Raw genomic sequence first — 25,953 nt, 5'->3', positions numbered from 1 at the left:
GTCAGATAATTTTTTCCAACACCAACTTGCTTATATGAGCATTGAAGGGTAAGATTAGAGATTCGATTAATATTATCTACCCAAGACGGTAAATGCTTTGAAGGTGCATTTAACACTTGGACATAAATTTTCTCCAAACCAATTTAAATAAAATTTCCTTCAACTTACTTCAATAAGTAACAAGTATCATTCAACATTTTTGAGTTTCTCACAAATTAATGTTTAGGTTCTTAGGTTAGTAAAATGGCAATAAATGACTCTTAAAAATATTAAAGTATTTAAAAGAAATATTTGAGAGATGACACTTGTCACCTATTAAAATAGGCCGAAAGTGGAGGAAATTTGTGCCCTATGAAATAATTCTAAATATTCATCTTTCATACTACTAGTTTAACGTGAGACTGAGAGTACCATCAACCCTTGAATTTTTCCTTTTTAAATAAAAACAAGACCGATGAGTACAACAACAGGCACAATGTTGTCAATGAACAAGAAGCAAGCCTTGTAAGCCATACACATAGGGTTCAGGTTTTGAAGCATTGAAAAGGCTACATGAAGGGATTAAATGTGTGCAGGTTCAAGAACAAGCTTCTTTCATTTAAAAACGTGATATGGTCGATCCTCTAGTTGAAATTATAAGATGAGAGAGATCAGAAAAACCCATAACCAGATCAAGACTAAAAATTCCAAGCGTTCACATAATGACTAATTTTACAAGCCCAAACAAAAGTTGGATGAGAGTGTGATCCAAGTACTCTCTATTCATCAGTCTCACATAACATTAATTGTTCATCCAAGTAAAAACATATTTAGATGTCACAAATATGGGACTCTCAGCTTGCACAGATTGAGAGTTTTAATATGTTTCAGATTTGGCCCAAATGACAATTCTCATTCGTCTTCTCTTTCAGGGGGGAGACCACAAGGCAAAAGCATTTTCTGCACAACAAAAATCAAAAAGAAGAAAGAATTAGATGATTTATTGATAAGACTCCAAAAATCACTAAGCCATCATCCCATATCATTAGATAAGATTTAGTATCACAAAAGACCCGTCATCAGTCCTAGCAAACCATAACATTTGCCAACAAAAAGAAGAAAGGATTAGAGGATTTATTGATAAGGCTCCAAAAATCACTAAGCCATCATCCAATATCATTAGATAAGATTTAATATCACAAAAGACCCATCATCAAATCCAAGCAAACCAGAACATTTGCCAACATTTTGAATGTGGAATTATGAACATGTCGGTCACTCATACCATCTTTTCAAAATATGAATAAGTAAATACTCATTATTAATTCCAGCAAACCAGAGAGTGTTTCGATGCTTCCATAGTAAACTAGAATAGCAACTTCAAGACCAAAAAAATAGGCCGATAAAATATTTGGTCCCATGGTTGATTAAATAAGATATAGCAGGTGATCAAGATTCAAACATAAGAAACTATTTGGGCTACAGAGTTTAATTAAAGATAAAGCTTCTCTAACATGCTAGAAAATACAGCACGAATTTACTAGGTTACACATATAGAGAAGTGACACCAATGGCAATGATGGATTACAAAGACTTTAGATTGAGAACTTATATATAGAGATCATGTCATCTACAAGGAAATATGAAAAGATAAACCACATGATCTGCATGCAAAGTTCAGAAATAGCATTGCAAACAAAAACTTGATATGCATAGATATAAATACAAACATACATGTGTGTGTGTGTGTCTAATACAACAAAAATTGTTGCAGAAAGAAGTAAAAAACCTCATGTCGAGCAAAGGGATGAGAGGGGCGAAAAAAAGGAGCAAATAAACCTCTAGTTTGAAGGGAAATGGCATATATATAATGCGAGGGCTAAAACCTCATAACCATAAACGAGAATCATTTCCTGTATCTGAAGAAGCTAATACTAGTCTTATTTAACTGGAAAAGGTGAGGCAACGGAAAGAGAATAGTATTGAAGTCATACAAATGCAATATAAGAAAAGAAAATGAAAAAGAATCGGATGATTTAAAGTTACAGTTGATCAAAAAGGCCCAATTAGATACCATATTGGTAAGATTAAGATAACCTCTTAAGCTTCGTCAAAATTCTCAGGTCACAAATGGATATGGAATTGTGGTGCGTACCAGCACTTTACTCTTTTATTGATATCAAAAAGAGCTATACTCTTACATGTGAAGGCGTGCAAACATTGACACTATACAAGTCGTCCCTATTTAGATGATCTCGCCAGCCAATCACATTCTTAGTCTTGTGCCTAACTTGATGGTCAAGTCAACCAGTTGGACTGTCAATAGATATTCTCTTACTAAGGCTAGACTCTAGAGCTATGGGTCATGCAGCAATTAATTTAGTTTATTAAGTCATAGAAATTTTGGTTCTTTCAGTATCAGCTAAATGTGGGTTGTAGGACAGATACCATTACAAAAGCAAGTCAAGTTTGCCTTTATATGTGGATTTTAGGCTAGTTTAGAAAAGAAAGTTTTGGGAAAAATACACTGTGGTCCCAAACTACCACCATTTTTTACTTACCCCACCAAACTCTAAAAAGTGGCATTTGGATACCTCAAACTGTCACTCTGTTACGCAAAGGCCACTCAGTTAGCAAAATTCGTCTAAATGGATGGAAAAGTGGTCACGTGTGGCACACGTGACCACTTTGGTGGTTTTCTTCCAAAATTATCCCAGGCTTTAGCAATTAAATTCCACAATTGCCCACTAAAAAAATAAGGGTGGCCATACAACCCCCACAAAAATGAGAAGGGGGTGGTCGGTCACCCCAAAAATTGAAAAGGAGGGTGGTCAAACCAACTCAGATCTGTGGGAGTGGTTCAGTCACCCCTTTTGTTTTGTTTCTTTTTTTTCAAAATAATTTTAAGGGTATTTTGGAGAAGAAAAAAAAAAACCAAAGTAGTCACGTCCAGCACACATGACCTCTTTTTTGTCCATTTTGACAGCAATTGCTAATAAAGTGACTTATTTGACATGTGACCCCTTTGAAACCGTAAAAAATCAAAAGTTTTTCCCATACTTTAGTCATCTTTTAAGCCATCAAAACCAATTCCAAATCCTCAAATTTAATCCATCACATGAAGTTCCAGTAACCAGATTCCTTCAAGACCAGGCCCCCTTTGATTTCATATTCTCGTCCCTCAACACCAAAAGCAATCTAACAACCGTAAGTTCTTTCATTCACAATCACAAACCACTAAATCCTGACTTATCTTAACCAAAACCAAACAAATAAGCAATCATAGACAACTTTTCCATATTTCATATGACAATGACAGAACAAACCACACAAATGCATCAAAAGCTGATTACCTTTTCCAACTATTTGTGGACAGCTAAGCAAATCTTCAACCATCTCATTGCTTTATATACATTCAGTCATTTGCATATACACAATCAAATTACTATTCCAGCTCTTCTCTTATCCATGCAGGATCTTCATTTGAACAAATAATTTCTTAATAACCACTAGTCTCTGTTGAACCAAGGCTAGGGCACCAAATCTTGCAGCCAGTTTCCTCCAATGTTGTTCTCGATTGCACTTCCTCAAACTTCTCACAAATGCATTCTAATCTAAGTCATCATATATAATCATGTTTCTTGATTCCTCAGTAATTTATACAATAATGAACTAATTACTTCTATAACAAGTTATGAAACAGAGGTAGCAATTACTTCCATATCACTCTGCATCCAAGTAATCAACCACACAGCCTCTCAACTAGGCCACGCCTAACCTTATATCAAGAAAAACAACACTCCTCCCATGATTAGCAGCAGGGATCTTCCTAATTCCTATCAATGAAAAGCATGCTTTGATAAAGAGACAAAGGTTAAATTTCTTTTTCGATATGCTCAAAAAGGAGATGAAAGCTATCAACTAAACTTCATCAAGGTGAAGAAAAGATCATTTATAGAGATAGTAGACTGTAATATCTTCTTCAGTAGAGTTCTATGATAACTGTAGTATGCCTGTAATATCCAAGATTTAAATGAGGAGAAACTACACTTAGACCACCCCCCCCCCCCCCCAAAAAAAAAAAACCCAAATTGCAATGTCCCCCACTATACTAGCCCCCTCCGTTAGAGGTTTTTTATTAAATCATACAGAAAATCAGTCACGTGTATCATGTGACCCAAAATGACAATAATACCCTTGTGTTAGATTTTTTTAAAAAAAAATCGTCAATGGCAAGCCATGGGTTCAAGGCCAGATTTTTTAAAAGAAATTATTTTTTTAACATAAGGGCATATTGGTATTTTCAAACATCTCATCAGAGCTACAATGAACATTTCACATCACGTGATGCATTTGTTGTCCAAGTTAACATAAATTCTTAATGGCGGGGGCTAAGTGAAATGGGCTAATAGCTTGATGGTCAATTGTAACTTTTTAAATTTTAGGAGACATTGCAATTAGACTCTAAGTTTGAGGGGAGTAGGTATAATTTCTCCTTTAAATAAATACATAAATAGGCAAACCACACTCTGCAACACAAAAGAGAACAGAACACATAACTGTGACCATTCTGACCATTTTATACCCATCTATAACCATATTTTTTGGAAGAAAAAAAAAAGAAGACCAATCACACCCGTGTATCTAATGCCAACAGCCTCTAACTCAGTGGGACACTTTCTCTTCCCATAAGAATGGATGGAAGGTGAAGTCGTGGGTTGTATAACTTTCCAACAAAAAGATGTAATCTCTCCATCTCAAAACAGAGTATAACATTAACCTTTTTCAGTTGTCTCAAAATATAAAAATCTTTCTAAAATTGAAAGTTCATGCTTCTTCAATTTTCTACATCACCCTCATCTTTTTTGAAAAACAAACAAGATTCCCACAAAAAAATCATGCCATACCTAGTATACATTTTAGAAAAATCACTATATATTTACCTTTTTTATTAATAATCGTATTATTCCAAGCCACAGCACCTATTTTGAGATGGAATGAGTGTCTATATCTAAACGTTGACATTGGAGCTTTTAACATATAACCTAAACTACATAAAAAGACTCGAGAACTGATAAGTGAAGAATGTCAAAATATGCCACCCAAGAAAATATAAGCAAACCAAAGCATTAAGCACCACTTAGAATTGTGAATAGAGGTGTTTGTGCGGGTAATTCTCAACAAACAGAAACTGACAACCAGAGAAAACACTGCAAGACGACGAGTTAGACTAAACCTGCATGAAGTTGTAGCGCTCTCTCCCAATTGATTCATTTTCCGCAATAGCAAAGTACGCTAGTAAGGGGTAATGCCCAACATATGACGCATAGCTATCCCGTTGAATGTTCACTGCCCATTCACTACACATCCAAAACCATAAATGAAATTAAGAATAACAAACTAACAAATAAATACTAGCCGAAAAAAAACACATGGGCTTTTAAAGGATTGGCAGCCTTACAATCTATTCAAATCTGCATGCCCAGTACCGACATATTTAGCTTGGAGGTGCTCAAGCTGGGAATTGATGTTAAACCTGTCACTGGCCTGCACAGTACAAGTAGCAAGCTCATCAATTTTGAAGTTATTAAAGAAATTCAACGCTAAAGCTTCGTATCAAAGGAAAATAAAAAAATAAAAAGTAAACGTCTAGCAATGATTTTTAAAGCACAAATTAAGTTACGTCGAACACCAAATATTATCAAAAATGATACTCCTCCAAGTCGAAAACAAAATAATAAATCCCAAAACTAAAAAGTCACCCATATATTGGTTCATGTATTTTTTTTTGGTGGGTTTCACTAAATGTAAGCTCAAAGCAAAGAAAGGCAGTCCAATTAGAATATGTTCGGTTGCCGAGGAAACGGAGAAAGAGAGAAGAAAGACATCACTCGGCATCTATTTTCTAAGCAAGAGAGATGGAGATTAGGGTTTTGAGGAGCAATTGGAGACAGAGTAGAAAGAAAGGGATAATGGGGAATGAGGGTTTTGGGTTTTGGGTTTTGATTAAAACCGTTCCAACTTCTAAGGGATTCAAAAGAGATACCTGCATATTGTTCGCAGTCGCAAGCAGAGAAATATCCCAAGGGTTTTCAAAGGCGCGAGAAAGCTACCGAAATCTGCAAACTGCAAGGCGTGGGGGATGATTTATACGCACCAGACCACACCGTCTTTACCGTGAGGGGGATTCGTATGGGTATTTTTATACGCAACAATTTTACAGTTGTGGTGGCACTACTAATTAATTCTTAAGAAATTAATCTCTTGTAATTATTTTACAATTTAAATAATGTTAAATTTTTTTAATTTATTTTTATCTTACAATTACTTGTAATATTGATGTAACAATCTCAACTAAATATTTAATCTGCCCTTAATGAAAAAAAACAAAATAATGGTCGGCTGAAACTACTACATCAGCATTATAGAATATTTGTGAGTTAAAAATGTTGTATTTTAACAATGTCATATCATCAAAATGAAATAAAAGTATAGTCTCTAGTACTCATTTAAACAAAAAAAAAAAATACTACTTATCACGTTGACTCCTTCCACCTATCGTTTAAATGCAAAGAGAAGTGTTATACATTCATCTCTTATTCATCTTTTTAGCAAATCTACTATTGAATTTGTAAGACCTACATAACCCAAGGGGTTTGCCTAGTGATCTTAGAGAGTATCACCTCTTAGACCCCAAGTTCTAGACTTGTTAGGTGCATACTCTTCCTTAGAGCCACAATCCTTAGTGTAAAAAATCAACGATTTATCCTTATCTGTGTAGGTAAACTTTTGAAAATGTGGTGTACGAGTTTGAAGTTTACTTTGTTGTGTTTGTCAATTGTACAAACACGACGAGACACGAGTTCGTTACTCTACCCAGATCAACTGATCCTATAACACCCCCATACAAACACGTGGCAAATCTTTTACACATTTTAAAAGCTATCATTGAGTCCTTTTTTCGTGACTTTTGTTTAAAGAAAGTGGACGGAAGGTCAATTGACTTTCGAGTATGCGTGGATATTGTGTGTTTAGTATCTGAGGATGTTGGTAAATAGTAACTCCATTTTTTTGTTGGCAAATAGTTTTGTTCGTAAAAATGCTAGGTTTCCCGAGACTTTTTCCAAAAATTTAGTTTCAAACTTGACATATCACCATCCCATACAACTTATTATTTTAGTAAATAAAGACATAAGGTGAATGGATGCTGACAAATCAGTTTGGAACCAAATTTTTGACAAGAAAGTCATGAAAACCCTGCATTTCTCAAGCTTTTGAGCAGCCCGTTTGAGGACAAATCAAACTACGTAAAAGCTACAAGACTTGAAGGGTGGGAATGAGATAAAGAGTTAAATTATTACCATCAAGGAAGAACAGACAGACTAACTTCGACAGAAGCAATGCAACCCAAACGGAAATATGATTCGCACTTTAATGGTAATTACTAACCCATGCCAACCCATCCAAATCTCAACTCAAAATAGGAGGAATTGAGAGAGTGATGACAATCACAAACCTAATGTTAAGATATTAATCAAATTCTTCTATTTCATATATAAGTAGTGCAACTATAATCAACACTAACAGTAAGTTAATTACATGAATAATGAAGCTGGTATTATACAAGAATTTTTTTTCAGCATTACAAAGGAGAAAAAGGAAGAATACACGATTTTCAAAGAATATATATTTCCAGAAGATATTTTACAGAGACCAAACAACTCGTTTAGGGCCTTCGCCCCAAAAACTCACTCTAAAATAACCAAATGCAGGAAGCAGTAAAACAAAGGCCATTCACCAAAGAACAAAACGCTCTTTTGTTGGATCTGGTGGCAATCTGATGTTATAAGAAAAATTAGTGCACCTCACTAGGATTGATTCCGTTTCTCAGGGACTTCTAGTTGGGGAGGCAAGAGGTTCAAAAAGCTCCCCTGAGTAGGTTGACTGCCAGCCTTGCCTGACTCGTCATCTGTAATAATGTACCAAATTCATAAGAAAAAGTTAACACTCTTAACAATTAAATCATTCTATTAAACGTATTTACAATTTTGGATAACTACATTTACCCTCTCCAACTATCATCCCTTTTGCAATGTTCCCTCCAATGTTGCAACGTTTCGAGTTGCAATGTCTCCCTTCCACGACCCAAAATGGCAAAAATATCCTTCATAAGATAAAAAATGATTTTCTTTTCATCTTATAGAGGGTATTGGTCGCTGGAGGACAACATTGCAACCCTAATGGTAGATTGAGGGAGACATTGCAAAAATGATGATAGTTAAAGGAGAGTAAATGCAGTTTTCCCTACAATTTTTTTCCCTGTTACCATTCATGGCATACTATGCAACAACAGCCCACGATAATGAAACTATTGACCCCCACAAAATTATGACAAACAGTAATTGCATGAACTTTATCGAAGAATTAATCTGAAAAACTAGGGATAAGCTTTGCAAAGGAAACTTAACTGATAGCACCCAGATCCAAAGTCTAGTACTCACTAATAAAAGCTTAATTGAACTATACTTTCAAATATGGTGACAAAAGAGGGTACTATATACTTCTCTTACAATCACCAAATCCATAAATTAGCCACATCCAGAAAGTCAACTCAGGTAAATATTTGTGAAAATTTCACAGTAAATTGAAAAATCAAACTTCAAAAAGCAGATTTCTCATCACAAAAGTAGTTTCAACACAAATTATTCCCTCTCTTTTTTTTGGTAAGTTCAATGGACTCACTAACATCCAAAATTTGGCACTCTCTGAATTAAGATATTATCTCAACTACCCATTCAAATATGGCGACAAAAGACGGCATCAGAAATATGCCTAAAAACTTCACCAGCACCATAAGAGAGAGCCAGGAGATCCTTTTGATACCAATAGTGTTGGAAAGGAAAGGGAAATCAAATTGGATTAAAAATTAGGTACACTCAGCATTTCTCATATTTTTCTTGCCTTCTCATTGTTGTTTCCAAGACAGAAAAGTATGAACGAAAAATTCTATGAATTTACACAAAGACGGGCCTAGTACCCTTTCCAATTGAAGTAACATATATGACTCGAACACATCTAAAAGTTCTATCATTTGTGCGTGTGTGACAGCATTTTGGTCCTTGCACGAAAATCGGTAAACTTAATATTGGGATGATAATAGATTGAGATAACTGTTTATCCAAAGATAAAAGCAAAAAGTACGGAAAAAATCATACCAAAAAGGGACTTGATGGAGGGCCTCTTAGATTTTGTGCTCTTCTTCTTTAATTCAGCTGTACATTGGAAATCATAAAAAACCAGTCATGCAAAAGATCATTGCCAAGATCAAGTGTTGCACTAGAGAAAATAATGTTCTGAAAAGAGGACACTAAAAGAGTGTGCCTAGATAGTGTTACACGTTTTTTTTTTTTTTTTTTTGATAAGTAGATAATGTTGCACGTGAGATTACGCTAAGTTAGGATTTTAATTAATAAAGATTAGGTTATTTTAAAATTAGGATTATGATTACTTTTATTATTATTTTAAGATTTAGAGTTCTTATCTTATCCCATTGTAAGTCTATTTAAAGACAGTTCTAATGCTAATAAAATTGTCGATGAGTTCATTTTTATCAGATGTTACGTTTGTCGGGAGGCGTAGGGTTCTTCGAATGATTACAACATAAGGCGGCCCCAAGACTCCTCGAATTATACTACCAAACATCTACACACTTGTTAATTTTCCATCAAAGCTTATGTAGACACATAATAATTGGTATCAGAGATAGGTTGCTCATCACCAACCCGGAGTCTCCTTGAGCATAGGACAACAAACTTCACTACAGGAGTTGAAGGCAGAATTGCGCATGTTGCGAGATCGGTTAATGAAGACGATGGCAGAAATGCTTTAAGCCATGATAGCACCGCTTGACAGCATTTCAGCACAATGTGCTCAACAGCCACAAACGGTGCTAGCACCATACCCCTTGCAACCAAAAACACCCACCCATCGACCATAGCCACCACCATGTTGAAGTCTCACCACCTTGCTTGGCCATACCAACACCAACCCAATCGGCCCACCATACCCATACAGCAACCAAAACCCAAATGCTCAATACGGTGCCACTTGCTACCTGTGCTCAAATTTATTTGCTTTGCCACCACTGCATACCGCCGAGTTCAAGGGAGCCTAGAGCACGGAAAGGATGGAAGTTGAGTGGGCTGAAGGTTTACCGATTATGGAACATGGCCAGTACACGAAATAAGGCCTGTTGAGGAGCAAGTGGACCACTCTAGAACGGCCATGACAAAAACGCCCAAAACCAATTGCAATGGAAGAGGCTGAAGATTTACCAGGCATGGAACATGGCCGGTGCACGAAAGGAGGCTTGTTGAGGAGGAAGTGGACCATCAGGGTATTACAAGAACGGCCATGACAAAAATGCCCAAAACCAATATCAGGAACGATGATCTAAAATTTTGGTAAAAAATTGGAGGTGACGTGACTCTCATCACCATCATCATCCATGGAATTCCTTTTGCTCAAAGACATCAATATTGCTGACTCAGAAAAAGAAGTTGAAGAGGAAATAGGAGATAAAGAAGACCGCATAAATGAAATTGGTTCATTGGGCTCTAAGATTTTAACACCTGTTTATCTAAATGATGCCCAAATCGAAACCCATCTTGTACATCTTCATGATTCCTAGGCTAAGGTAGCAGATCTGCATAAGGCTTTTCATCGGTGAACCAAAAAGTTCTACCCTTCGTGATAGAGGTTAACCCTTCCCCTCAAACTGGGATCAAAGGAGATGCCTATTTTTCTTAACTATAAGAAAAGTCTCGAGGATTATAGTGATGGAAACTTCGACCATTTGACTGTAGTGTTCAGGGACTTGGGTCCACAAGTTTCCTATCATACACTTTTCTTCTGGGAATACCAAGTTTCATATCATACACTTTTCTTCTGGGAATACCAAGTTTCATATCATACACTTTTCTTCTGGGAATACCTGGGTCCTTTGATCTTTATCCCATCTTTTACTACTTACATATCTACCAGTATTTTGGCTACAAAGAGGAGCACATCTTCCATAGCTGATTATCTTGGAAAATCTTCTCGATATCAAGCTCAAAAATTCTTGGGACCTTGGGAACAAGGTCCATTCAAAGTGGGGAAGAATGTTATGGGTGAGATTAGGATAAGTTAGGAGTAGAAGTTGTGTTAAAATATGATTTTATTTAATAAAGAGTATATTATTTTAAAATTTGGATTAATTTTATAATTATTTTAAGATTAGAGTTCTTATCTATCACATTGCAAGTCTATTTAAAGACTCTTCTAATGCCAAATGAGTTAATCCTTGGCAAACATAGACGTTTGTTGGGAGGCTTAGGATTACTCGAACTACCCTAACATAAGGAGGCCCAGGATTCCTCGAATTATCCTACCAAAAATCTACACTCGTTAATTTTCCATCACAAGTTACATAGGCACATAACAGATAGAGAACTGCAAACTACTATTTATAAGGTAGACTAAGCACTTCATCGCTTAAAACCTGTTAAGGTTTCAGACTCTTCTGTCAACTGTATTTGCCAAAATCCTGACTTACAGTCAAACTTGCTAGATATCTTAGATCCTTTGGTTTGATTAACACCACAATCCACATAAGATATTGCCACCACTTGAGAGATGGTATGGCAGAAGGGTTGAAATAAGTAAAGCCAACCTTTGAATTAAGTTCACAAAGTATAAAAGAGGCAGGTTAAGCATTGTCAAGAACTTTCAACAAATAGCTCTCTGTCCCTGCCTTTAATCAGGAAACAGTGTACAATTAAACACAGCCCAGCTAAGCCATATGGCCTAATCCCAACAGCATTGGGTCAGTTGCATAAATTCAAAACCTTGATAAACGAGGATTTGGTCAGATCTCCAAGAACGTGAATTTTCAAAACTACATACACATTATACCTTATATGAACAATAAAGAGGGCTCTAACCATAGAAATAAGAAAGAAAGCATTACGTAATCTTCAACACATTTAGAGAAATAATAAATAAGGAAGCTCAAGTAAAAAGATTAGATAGAAATGTGTCCATAGAGAGAGGCAGGTAGATACCAATTCCGGGTAATTGATGATCATTTACAATTTCAAAGTTCTTATACGTGTATCCAACAAAGTTGATATCTTTAGACGACAACATCTGCAGCAGAGGACAAAACAGCATGAGAACATTAGCAATAACTCATCAAATTGTAGGATTAATAGACATTAAACAATTTCAGTTGCAGAGAAGAAAAGGAAAACACTAAACAATTCACTAAATAGAAACACAATGAACAACAGAACCACACCAAAGAAACTACATTAATAGACCAAAAATTAATCACCCCATCTGTACCCTATTGCTTCAAATGACCTCACCATCTTGCAATCAAAAACATCCTAAAAGTACTGGCCATTATATCCAGAAAGGAAACTCAACTTTACAACCAGAAAGACTATAAAATGTGAGTTGAAAGAAGCAAACAGAAGATTGGTTCTATTACCAATAGAGTAATTTCAGCTGACTAAACAGCAATGATGTTTAAATGGAAAATGCACACTACCAACAATTCTCATAGTGAACATCAATACAAATGCACCAAAATTACACACATGACCTTATTACCAAAGGGTGTTCTGGACAATGAGATACTTGCCAAGTTGAGGATAAAACAGACACTGGCTTAGTTATGAAAGAGCTCGAGCAGCAAAAGCACATATGTAAAACACTAGTAAAGATACTACAACTGCAACTGTTTGGGCCCAGAATGCATCAACTAAATCATATATACCAACCTTTCTCCATGGACCTGCTTTAGATGAAGTTTGGATTTGGTTGTCAGCCTACAGCATCATTAACCAATCACAAGAAACAAGAAGGTTAGCAACAAAATGCCTCAAATAGGTCTGTACTTTCATACATTTAAGAAATTAAAAAAAGAAATAAAAAATGAACGACCTCTTCAAACTTCTCAAAATTTTGAGTATCCAATTCATCATTGACCTCAGGAATAAATGCAGCTTTCATTTGATACAATTTGTCCCATTCAATGCCTTTGAACCACGGATGAGCCTAAAGATATCCAGGTGCAGTAAGTCAATTCATTAATTAGGAATTCAAATTTTAAAAGCGAATAAATAGGACAGGAAACATCACACAACACCTTTATTTCATCTGCGCCTTTCGTTCCAAGCCTATGATCAACATTACATAACATTTTACTAATGAGATCCTTTGCTTCTGGAGACAATTTTGCTTCTTCTGGAAATTTCAAATGAGTTCTCCAGTTAACTATCTGCATAATTGATAAAGAGGGAAAATATTCCATCATAATGACAAAGACCAGAGCTACAAGCTGAGAAAAACAATTAGACATAAGCCCAATAAAAGCGGTACAATTATGACCTGTAGTAAGAGTTTATAATAGGTATCAGATAACAAATGGCAGAAAGAAAAGAGCATCAGAGTTCCCGCAAGTAAGCAATTGTAGCTTCAACCAAGAACAAAATTTGAGGTATAAAAGAGAGAATTTAAACTAAGTCACAATAAAAATTTATCGTGGCAGTGGGTAATCTTGATTGGATCTTTTAAGGCACAATTGGGAAACAGAAAGCAGATTACAGTAGAAGTGTTAAACAAGGGACAGATTCCTACTGAGGTCCATGCCATCCACACAATTTACAAAAGACACTGCTAAGCACCAAAATGTTGATTTGTAAAGATGTACCAAACAATTTAATTTCCAGACCTTTCTAAACAATATGGAAAATTAACAAGCAGGAGTAAAAGTACAATCCCTCCCAACAAACTTTCCTTCATTGTAGTCCCTCCATGCAGATCCCCAAATATTTTTGAGAAACAAAATTAACTGTATAAGGGCCCACTGGATTACTGTCCACAATATATATATATAAAAGAAACCTGCAATTGTTCTTTTTTGCTTTTTCTAAAGACCTCTTTCCTTTGGTTGTATATTCCAATCCTGAGATAATAAATTGGGTTCATAACTTCATAGAGCCATTTTGGATGCCGCTATTGAAATAGCCTTTCTAGCAGCACTTTCTGCTACTGCACCCATCTCCTAGAGACTACCCGGTTTAATGATAGCTACCTAATATTCAGGAGATCCTTTCCCTGAACCTATACACATTTCTGCAGGTTGATCAATGTTTACACCATAGTAGCAGTCTAACAGAATTTATGACAAGCAAATGGTAAAGAAGTTACAATGATGCTAGGCCTCACACAATTAAAGCAAAAGGAGCATGTGCGCGATTTAAATAAAATGTTAATACAAATTTGGAGAGTTGGATTGATAGTTAATACGATTTCCTCCCTTAACTTTTTAGTAACACTCAGCCCTAAATCCTCAAATATAAAATGGATTCCGTGATACTGTATTAGCAAGATATATTAATTGAGTAAGAAACCTCCAAACAATATAAATATAAATATAAAAATAAAAAGTTCAATAGCTTTAAAAAAGTTTTTTTATGATGAGGATTCATATTGGAAACAAGCCTTCTATGACAGTACTACCCATGAAGAAAGGGAGTCTTTTGGGTTTCACCAGTGCCCTGTTTCTATTTTGCTAACTCAAAACATTTAATTAAAGATAACACCCGTATTCCAGTCTCTAGCAAACTTCACCATATTCCATGATCAAAGAAAGTACACCCTTTTATAGTTGTGTATTCTGTGGTCCAGTTCTAAGAGAGAGACAGGAATAATAGAAAAATAAAAAATAAAAAAATATAGACATGCCCCGCTTAGCATATGTTCTAAGAAATCATATGAATAAAAGCAAAGAACTGCAGGTTACCTTCCTACAAGTTGACATAGGTTCATCTGAATAAAAGGGTGGATATCCCACGAGCATTTCATACATGATGGCGCCAAGAGACCACCTGGATAAGTATCAACAGCATCTTATTAGCACAAATTCAAGAAATGATAGATCAAAAAAGATAAAAACAAAATTCAAATACCAACCAATCACATTCCATCCCATATCCTTTCTTCAGCAAAACTTCTGGGGCAATATAATCAGGTGTTCCAACAGTAGAATAAGCCTGCAACATTACAAATATTGAAAACCATTTTGAAATTTTTAACATAACCATGCAGTCACCATAAGATTCTGGGGAAAAAAAGAATGCTAAAACAAATTTCACTGGGAAAAGGATGAATTAGGAGCCTTTCTAGACAATATTTGCAACTATGGCATACCACAAAAGTTAATATAAACCCCAACAGTAATGAAGAAAAAGCATGCTGAAGATAACGCTGTTTTGTTGCGATTGATAGTAGCAATACTTTAAGGTTAACAGCCATATCAATCATGTGATGTCAGTGTCACAAACTTACAAGCATTCTCCTGTTCCTCTGCCAATGCTGAAGTTGCTCCTGTTGTGTGCGTCTTGGTGCCATAGGGCGTCCATCACTTTGAAGAGCCCCACTAAGGTTGTTTCCAACAGAAAAATCCTTTTCTTGGAGATTACTACAGTCTAGGGGTTTACATAATCCAAAATCTGACAATTTCATGTGACCATCTCTATCAAGCAGCAAGTTATCTGGCTTGATATCTCTGTAGTATGAAACATGGAATCACTTATATGAAACAATAAGACCATGACAGAAATAACATATTGATAGCCTCCCATCACACAATCTAGACAAACATCAAAGTACCTATGAATATAGTTATGTTTATGGATGGACTCAATAGCTAGGACTGTTTCCGCAACATAAAACCTGGCCTCATCTTCTGTCAGTGTATCCTTGCGCATCAATAAAGTCATCATATCTCCACCCGGTAGATATTCCATAATTAGATATAAATACTCGTCATCTTGGAAGGAACAATAGAGCTTGACAATGCAATTGCTATCAACCTCTGCAAGTAGATTCCTCTCAGCTTTCACATGTTCAACCTGAACAAATTTAAATGAAAAATAGCAAAATGCATTATGAAACAATAATCTTAATAAAATTGTCTGTCAGGCTTGGTAAATTGTATACCTGGCCTCTGCGAAGCATCTCCGATTTCTTAAGCTTCTTCATAGCATATACATGACCTGTTGCCTTCTCGCGACAGATTCTAACCTGCACCAGTAGAAAAAAATTAGTCACGTAAAACAATCAACAGATTGATTAAGTTGTAACAAAAACCACAGATGAACCTCACAAAACAAGTTAATTGTATGGCAACTGGCAAGAATCAGTCAGAGCATCACTAACTAGTAACTCCAAGCAATTCAAGTGCATAATATCCAACAGCACATCCTTTTTAGTCACTGCTTGAACAAAACACGTCCAGCAGAATTATGTGGCTTGCCTTGTGACCAGAACAAATTTTACATATAAGAAATAGCATCAATGCAGCATACTGTATTATGATTTTGCAAATCCTATTTAAATTAGCCAAGGATTTATTAGGTGGTATTTGCAGTAGGATTCAAATTGATATGATTGCTCTTCATTTTTTTAATGTCGTATAGCAGAAGTCTGTAAACATTTCCATGCAATTCATGTCTTGTTCTAAAAGTTATTTTAGCTCTTTCCAAAAAATTTTGTTTTCTGGGTTATTAAGCTTTAGGGGGAAGGAAATAGCCTATTCAAAGGTAGCTTTCACGGGTAAAGTAAGTGACCAATTAGGTTAGCAAAATTATAGAAGACTTGCTTGCTCTAGTTTCCATTTTCCAACTCCTTCTCCTTTCTTCATTTTAACTCTTGTGCTCATAATTTTCCTTTCCCTCTCTCTCTAATTTGTTTCCTCTATTTTCTAAAAGGTAACTGAGCCCCTTTACTCTAGGTAAATGTCATAATTCTTTTTTCTTTTCTTTTTTATAGGAAAAAATTGAAGTAAAGGTAAATGTCATAATTCTTAAAACCATAATGCGATCAAACATAAAGAATTCTAATCTCCAGGCCTCCTTTCAGAGTATAACCCCATCATGAGAGAGAGAGAGAGAGAGAGAGAGAACATTTTCATGAGGTAGATGTAAGATATAGGAAAACATAATAAGAAAACTGACTAGCGACCATCACCTTGTAGTAGCTGCAAAATACTATTTAAAGTCTTCTATTTTTTCATTTGTTTTCTCTAAACTATCGAAGGTAATGGCAAGCTAAACACAATAGCACCATAACAACACACAAAAATCATGGAGGACCATGTCTATGCCATTGATTAGAATCAACTATAGAAGTATGTCAAAGCAAAAAGTTATACCTCTCCAAATGCACCCTTCCCTATCATCGTCAATGGCTCAAAATCATCAGCACCCATCTTATGCCTTTGAAGGCGCATATATTCAGTTTCCTTCTTCTCCAAATACTTTAACAAGTTGTACTGCTCTTCCTCTGAGACCTCAGCATCAGCCAACTTCTTTTCAAGTACATTACGTCTGAATGGAATTCAAGCACTAGAATACAATCACTCAAGGTTCTAAAAAATTGATTACTTCAATAACCACATTGGTGGAATAAATCGTTAACGAGAAAAATGGATACTTCACAAGCTAACTGGTTCAGAAAAATGGTGCACAATCATTTCTGTCCAATAACTTTAAGCCAGCACTACTTGAAACAATTGACCATAAGGATAAACTAGTGGGAGTATAAATTGCAATTCTTGTATGCTACTAGCGAGGGGATTTTGACAAATTGGGCCTTTCTGGTGTCCATGCAGTCACGTGACCAAGGACTTCCTACAAAGCCTCACTACTTATCTGGAGAAGGTAGGGATGGACTACTCACAATTTTTTTTTTAAAAAAAAAAAGCATCTTTAATCCAACAAAAATGTTACACAACAAAATTTTTTTTTTTTTTTTTTTTTGGTGCATGTAAGAAAAGATTACTATAAACCAGACCAATGTAAAAGTTTAGACTGAAAAGTTTGCAGCACCATCAGCTCATAACTACAAAAAGAAGGATCAAAACCATACCGCTCCTTCCTCTCCTGCAGGTTCTTCATCTGCTTCTTGTAATGGTCTTCTATATACTGCTTTGCAGCCGCAACCTTCTGTTTAGTCACATTTGAAGGCGCTTCCTCACTCATCGGTGCCTTTGACACCTCCTTCCCACTCCCTGCAGTTTCCTTCTTCTTCAAATGCTTTGACTTGTCTTTTGAGGTAAACTTACTGAACCAACTCCTTGCCTTGTCCATTTTCTTTCACTCAGTTAATACCTCACACCGTGTAAATCCACACTTTCAAAGGCCCATTTTACCTTATCTCACCAACAATTATAGAGTAAACATTTCATCATAGCTGCCGATGCATCATGGATTCGTGTCCAATGCATTTGCTCTGCAATTGACAAAGACAATCAACAAACTTCAATTCAATATTGTTTATTTGTGAAATCCGAATTCGATTTGTGAGCAATATCAGTTCTAACTAATAGCAAGCAAAACTAACCCTCTGTTCTAGCCAAACGTGAAGATCTTAGTTTCTACAACCCATACACTTAACGCACTTTTTACTTGCCAAAAAACAAAAGGAAAATACGCAAAGAAATTACTGACCTAGATTAAAAGGATGAAAATTAATACAAGCTACAAGCTACAAGCTCAAAGCCTCAAACACTCTAACTTAGTCCAATTCATCATCCTAGTTGCATCTCAAAGTTTCATTCGCTTCTTCTTTCAGCACATTTTCTCAGCAACCAAACAGAGCTCGAAACTCAAAACTCAAAATTAAATCAACAAGCAAATCGAATTCCTAATCAGAGCCTCCTAAACCCTACGTTCGAGACAATTCAACGCACCCGAACCGAATCGGACGGCTCCGGAGGGTTGGATTTGGGAATCGGAGAGAGTAACGTACCGTAGGGAGCGTAGAAGAGAAGCAGAGCAGCGGAGCCAAAACCCTAGAGGAAGAGAGACGGAGGAACCGGAGAGTCCGCGAGTTTCAGCGTGGAAGGAACAGTGGAGAGGAGCACAAAGTGTTGGTGATGATGCCCCATTCGATGCTCCGTAGCCTTTTTGTGTTGAAAAGTGGAGACTCCTGCTTTGTACGTGAAAGACTTTTTATGTGCTTCTTTGCTGTACCCAGTTTTGTGTTTTCCTTTTCTGTGTCTTTAATAAGATATTTAAATGTTTTTGCATTGCTGTCTCACAAACCCCACCCGAATGGGTTTCTATTTGTCGCGAGATTTTGCTACCTGAAAACAGCATAATAATTTTTTAATACAAGTGAGATTTATTCACTTTTTTCAATTCGAACCTTAATGTTTAAAAATTGACAATATACTCTTCTAATATTTCAAAAAATTTCAATTCAAATCCTATGTTACTAATTTACATCTAATTGGACAGAAATCATCTCACGTGCGTCTCACGTGAGATTTTGATGCCCTCTATTTCAATTTTGTCATCATTAAAACTTATGAAATTACGTAACGGATGATTTTCGTTACATAATTAGATGAAAATTAGTAACGGAGGGTCTGAATTGAAAATTTTTAAAACATTAGAGAATACATTGCCAATTTTTAAATATTATGATTCGAATTGAAAAATTCCTAAAACTTCAAAGGGTAAAGTGAATTTTCTCCCCTATTATTATATATATATATATACTATTTATATTCATTTATTAAACTCATTTTACACAGATCATTAAAGTTATATATTTTAAGTAATTTTTTATGTCAATCATTTCAAAAAAAAAAAAAAATTTTAAGATACATTAAGTCCCCTCAATGTGAAATAAATCATTTCCCACACTTATGTCACTAACCTGACGTGTATATTTTATTTTTTAGGGAAATTATATATAAACTTCTTAGGTCAACGCGCTTTTATTAAAAACTTTCTAGGTATTTTTTTCATAAATTTAGTCATTGGGTCACTCGAAACTACTAAAAAACTTCATACCGTCAATTTTTGTTAACTGTCGTTAATCCACTCAAAACTCACCGTTTTATCTTATTAAAATATTAATTTTTTATTAATTTAATTTTAAAAATTAAATCTTAAAAAAAAAAAAAAAAATTTGAAGGGTGCCCCACCCCTCCAATCCCTATGGGGTGGTCGTAAGCCACCCCAAGGGTGGTTTGCCCACCCCTGGGGTGGCTTGCGGCCACCTCCAAGTGTTTTGGGGTGGCTTGGGGTGGCTCGCGGCCACCCCATGGGTGGAGGGGTGGCCTGCGGGCCACCCCCAACCCCCAAGGGGGTGGCCGCGAGCCACCCCAGGGGTGGAGGGGTGGCCTGCGGGCCACCCCAAACCCCTGGGGTGGCTTGCGGCCACCCCTAGGTAGTTTGGGGGTTTGGGGTGGCCTCCTCCACCGGCCACCCCATGGGTGGCCTCCAAACCACCTGGAGGTGGCCATAAGCCACCCCATAGGGGTTGGGGGGTGGTTAGGGATGACGGCAGTTAACAAAAATTAATATTTTTATTTTTTAAGATTTAATTTTTTAAATTAAATTAATAAAAAATTAATATTTTAATCATATAAAACGAAGGGTTTTGAGTGGACTAACGACAGTTAACAAAAATTGATAGTATGGAGTTTTCTAGTAGTTTCGAGTGACCCAATGACTAAATTTCTGAAAAAAAAAAAAAAAAAAAAACCAGAGCGTTTTTAATAAAAGCTCGTTGACCTAAGGAGTTTATATGTAATTTCCCTATTTTTTAAGTGATTATCGTTGTAAACCCTTTAGAATACACTATGTGAACTTTAACAAAAAGATTCGAGTTGCGGTTGAAATTAGATTCGTTAATATCCGAATACGTCTTCTAATCTCAACATCTTCAAGTCAAACCCTTACCAAAAATACACTTCTACTATTTATATCACTTCAAAATATTTTTTAAAACAACAAATTTTAAAAATCATTATGAAGCATACCCATTATATTATTGTGAAAAGATTGTATGGGCTATTGCAAAAATGAAACCATAAAAGAAAGGAAAAAGATAGTATATCATGAGATAATCACCAAAAAAAAAAAAAAGCTAATGCCATTAGATTAGAGGATGTTGCCCACACTATTTCCTTCTTCTTTTTTTGACGGAGAGTTTTCATTATCTTAATAATACAAAGCAATTCCACAATAATTATTTGACATTTCAAGTACTTTTTTTTTAATAGTTGACCATCAAATTATAGTTATTTTGCTACAACCTAAGCATCGAGGCACTTTTAGACACATATGAACCCTCAAAACGCACTAGTAAAATGCTTTTTAAATACTTGACTCAAAAGTATTTTAACATTATTTTAATTAGATAACATGGCATGCATTATCTTCGTGTCGGTTTTGCACGTTAATCTCCTCTATGATATCCCCACTTACCTAAAGTGAAGAAACTGAAAAGTAGACGAGGTACTTTGAATTTAATAAAATTTTAAACCATATAATTATTAAGTTCCCAATATTAAAAAATTTGAGTAATTTCACTTATCTCATGAAATTATGCGCCTTTTACAAACTCCTTTAAATGTTCAAAGTATTTTACTTTAGTGTATGAAACTTTAATTTCCTTTCACTTTCCCCCTTAATCAGGATTTTCTGTTAAATTCTAACGAAAACGTGTAAAATTACTAAAATAAACTTATTGAAATTATTCATTACATCGTTTAATTTAACTACAATATGTAACGGAATGGAGAAAATAGAAAGAAATTAAAGTTCGATACACTAAAGTGAAAGACTTTAAACATTAAAAAAGTGTTTGCAAAAGACACGTAAATAAAATTACCCTTAAAAAAATAATTTGAGAAGTGATAAAGGGATGGAGAGGTGGGATAATCTTTTCACTACTATTTCACACACACACACATAAGAGATCAAAGAGATCGTGAAGCTTGCTCATTGAAAACGCGTAGACGACAAATGCCAAAGGATAGAGGAAGGAGAAATTGGAGAGATGGGAATAGCGGCGAAAACGCGGCAATTGAAAGAAGAAGGAAAATAAAAAAGACATTTGCATCAAAGGGGGTGCTGAGCTGGACCACTAGGATATAGACCCAAATGGAAAAAACTGTCAAGAATAATTGCCTAAACCACGACTTTACTCAACACATTCAAAGCCTTGATGTACGCCTCAGATACTGCGCCGCTTCGCATTCATGCCACGTGGCCCCCCTCCCTCGATTCTCAACTCCGCTCGGTTTCCTTCTTGCTTCCTTCTTACTTCTTCGTTTTATGGCTTTTATCTGAAAGGATGGCGATGGCGATGGCAATGGCATGACAAGACGGTCGACGACAACGTCACGGTCCACCGAAATACTACCACGTGTACGTTGACGATCTAAACTGATTTTGAGTAAATTTAAATTAATAATAATTAAACATTCCTCTTACGCAAACGTGTGAACTTTCTATATCTTATATAATTTGTTCTTGATTAATGCTATTTAAAACATTCTTAGTTTAATGATAGGTAGTAAAAATTAATCATTAAATTAGTATTTATACATAAAAAAAAAAAGTATTTAAAATTCAATTTTTATTGCTACATCATTCAAGTTTGATGACAGTCGTATAACAATCTACTAAATATTATTACTTTATTATTTTCACAGTGAAAAATGTGTTTTAATTCAATAAAAATAGAGTATGTTAGGAAAATTAAAAAATTAGAGTAATGTTAGAGATCATTTTTTTATTTTATTAAAACTGATGTGACTTTCAAAATTACCATTAGATCAAATTCAAATTGTTTTTAAAAATAAATAGCATACTAGCAAGAAGTTCTCATCATTGGAAAACACTTGGCCACTACTGGGTTTCATTTTTTCCTTTTACCTTCTTTGTTTCTTTCCTTGATCGCCTATACGGTATTAAGGGATGGTAACGGTGGCGGTGACCTTGCAAGAATCACTGGTACATGATGTGGACCTGAGCTTTGTGCAATTTGAAGGCGGGTAAGGGTAGGGTCAAGACAAAAAGGACGATTGAGTAAATTAGGAGACAATATTCATGTCAACAGCATTGACTTTATTATTATTTTTTTCTTTTCTTTCAATTGTTTAGGGGCTAATGCTACGACTGTTTCATCATATGCATACATGACAACTTAAAAATATGTGACCAAAAAAAAAAAAAAAAAAATTCTTGTGTTAGTAAAACTCCAATAACGTTATTTGAGTAGTGATTTAGTGAACACAGGCGTGTATGAACAATGTGCACGTTGGTGTTATAATATTATAAAATATAACATCGGCATGCACGCTGTTCATGCACACGGGTATTCACTAAATCACTACTCAACGTTATTTAACTATAAGCCCGTATATATAACACTATTTAACTTGTGTCAGTTTTGTTGGACATGTAAAAATGTAGTATTTAGCATTATTTAATAAAATATTGTCAATGTCAATAACTCTTATGTTATGTTATATCAAAAATGTGCCTACTTGGATTCTAGGTATTGAAAATAGTTATTGGGTTGAGCCTTACGCATAATTAATTTTTACCTTAGTGGTTATTAAGGTTGTTAAATGAGCTAAGCTGCTCGTAAACTTGGTTCAACTCGACTCAAATAAACTCGATTCGATCTTAATTCAAGTAGTAAATGAATATTTAACTATATAACTTTTAAATGATATAACTCGTATAAACTTTGATCGACTTAGATAATGTTCATGAGCTTGACTTGTAAAAGTTCGGCTCAATTCGTTCGAATTAAATCGTTAGCTCATTCATATGTGTATATATGCACAATTTTTATTATTATTATTTTTTAAAAATGAAAACTTGAAGTTATACGAACCTATACGAGCATAAATTTTTTTCAAACCTTCTTCCGCTTAATAAATGAACCAAACTAAACCGAAACGAGTTCAAACCTGTTGGCGGGTAATTATGTTCAATTTAAGCCTAAAGAAAAGCCTTTCTTCTGTATTTGTTTTAGGCAATTATTTGCTTCTTCTCTCTTGTCGACCGTGCCATGAGTACCTGAAGGGTGGAGGTGGAGCCCAAGCAGGTTAGCTTTGTTTGTTTCACATGAGTCCCTATAATAATAAGTCTCAGCTGGCCATTTTATTATTTTAAACAAAATATTAGACATTGGGGGTCACTTTTAATCAAAGCTGTAGGTCCATAATTAATGGATTGTTAAATTTTCAAGTGTGATATTCTTTCGTGAGTATGAGTCACGACTCCAAAAACCCTAAATAATGAAAAAGGATAAGGTTTGGAAGAGTAAGCCCCACTAGTTAGGCAACTTGGGTAGGTTGGGGTTCCCCCGAGAACTAGGGCATCATAAACCACCATGTTCAATATTCCACCAGGATATAAATAAATTCATTTAAAAAAAAAAAAAAAAAAAAAAAAAAAAAAAAGAAAGAAAAGAAAAGAGAGAATCATTTTGTTAGGACCATGGACCTGAATTTAAGGTCAATATAGTGGATAGGAAGTCTCTGTTGTCTATGTTATCCAAACCAAACCAAATTGACTAAGACCCTATTTGAGATTGTGTTTGGCAAACAAAAATTTTATTTTAAAAAACGCTTTTAGGCAAAAGCTTTATTTTTAAGCTTTTGTCAAAAGTGCGTTTTGGTAATTTTTAGGCTTTTTGAACTTATTTTAATTTTTTTACCAAACGAGTATTTTTATTTTTTTAAACAGACTTTTTGAATGTTAAAAGTACTTTTAAGCCCTCAAACGCAATTCCAAACAAGCCATCCTAAGTATATTTTTTATGGAAACGTAAACAAATATTTTTGAAATTATTCTTTCAAAGTTAAAAAATTCTCAAATAAGGATCTCAAACTTTTAATTTATTTCAATTATCTTCTTTTGTCTTGTCAAAATTCTCAAAGTGCCATTTTTTATTATAAAAAATTATAATGGTTCATACGTTTATTTTATTATTTTTATGAAAGTATTTTGAGAATTTTAACAAGATTTAATAAAAAAATCATAATGAAAATGAGTAATTGAAATAAATTGAAAGTTTAATACCTTTAATTAAAAGTTTTTAAACTTTTAGAGATATGGACAGAATTTTGCTACAAAAACTAGTCTGTAGCTAATTCATACAAACCAATCTAATAAAGTGACATGTGTCCCTTAATTAGCATATGAAAATCACTTTTTATTTTTATTTTTTATGGGACACATGTCACTTTATTATATTGGTTTGTAGTAAATTTCTGTCCAGAAAAATGGTATCAAATGAGTGGAAGTGTAAGGCTTTTTTCTTTCTAATTTTTAGTATTAAGTGCACTCAATTTTAGTAGGATGTGGGATGCAACATTATTCAGTAGGATTTGCCAGATTTGGTTTTGGTGTTATAAACAAAATTATCAAAGATCTCAAATATTAAAAAAGAAAGAGCGCGAAATTAAATCTGTAACGTTGAAAAAATTATAAAAGAACGTGGCACTCAATTCAGTAAAAGCCTAAGGTAGGAGTTGGAGTTCCTTAATAGACGCCATTAATTGATCAATGGCTTTAAGACATCTTGGCATGTTGCTTTAATTTGGAGATTTTATATAAGAGAACAACAAAGAAGAACAAAGAGAGAGGGAGAAAGTAGGACCTCTATTTTGGTGCTAAGAGTCAAGGGCTCAGTTGGGTCCAATATGTCCCACCGGAGGAAACGTTCACGGCACCAAACATTATAGGTAGGCCTAGAAAGAAAGAAAAAACCCAACAACATTATGTTTATACATGCCATCACTCATTAGGAACCGATCGAGAAAGAAATGGTCTCCTCACACTATTGGAGGAGAAGATTTGCATGTGCTGGTGTTAATGTTGGTGTTCTGGTCACTTGACATCATTAATGACACCCAAACAAGTAATTGTATTCTCGCTATGTTCGCTAAAGTGACTTGTCCTCCTACGGAAATGAGCTTTTTTTTGGGTGTGTTTTGGATTTATATATAATGATTTTGTGCTTTTTCACTCTTCCTCTTGACCCACTTTGCTGCATGTTAAGAAGATCATTATAGCTTACAATATTTTTTGCAGTAAG

At 35.0% G+C, this 25,953-nt stretch overlaps 2 protein-coding genes across 2 annotated transcripts; both read right to left on the bottom strand.

Annotated features, from left to right (window-relative positions):
• Window positions 1-648: 648 nt before the first annotated feature.
• Window positions 649-6,135, bottom strand: LOC132179656 (Splicing factor 3B subunit 5/RDS3 complex subunit 10). Its single transcript, XM_059592411.2, has 4 exons — window positions 6,026-6,135; window positions 5,441-5,526; window positions 5,216-5,339; window positions 649-939 (listed from the first exon to the last, which is right to left on the bottom strand). Exons 1-4 carry the CDS (start codon window positions 6,029-6,031, stop codon window positions 892-894), a joined length of 264 nt encoding a protein of 87 aa, XP_059448394.1. The 5' UTR covers window positions 6,032-6,135; the 3' UTR covers window positions 649-891.
• A 1,374-nt stretch (window positions 6,136-7,509) lies between these two features.
• On the bottom strand, window positions 7,510-19,058 carry LOC132176917 (AGC (cAMP-dependent, cGMP-dependent and protein kinase C) kinase family protein). Its single transcript, XM_059589077.2, has 14 exons — window positions 18,844-19,058; window positions 17,962-18,324; window positions 17,246-17,420; window positions 16,033-16,116; window positions 15,703-15,944; window positions 15,379-15,598; window positions 15,004-15,083; window positions 14,834-14,918; window positions 13,175-13,306; window positions 12,970-13,083; window positions 12,807-12,854; window positions 12,084-12,168; window positions 9,195-9,251; window positions 7,510-7,948 (listed from the first exon to the last, which is right to left on the bottom strand). Exons 2-14 carry the CDS (start codon window positions 18,180-18,182, stop codon window positions 7,848-7,850), a joined length of 1,644 nt encoding a protein of 547 aa, XP_059445060.1. The 5' UTR covers window positions 18,183-18,324; window positions 18,844-19,058; the 3' UTR covers window positions 7,510-7,847.
• Between the last annotated feature and the right edge of the window lie 6,895 nt (window positions 19,059-25,953).

This window comes from Corylus avellana, chromosome 4 (assembly GCF_965113065.1).
Source record: "Corylus avellana chromosome 4, dhCorAvel1.hap1.2, whole genome shotgun sequence".
In the NCBI taxonomy this organism is placed as follows: domain Eukaryota; kingdom Viridiplantae; phylum Streptophyta; class Magnoliopsida; order Fagales; family Betulaceae; genus Corylus; species Corylus avellana.
Note: the sequence above shows the minus strand (reverse complement) of the source record. Positions and strands in the feature narration are given on the sequence as shown.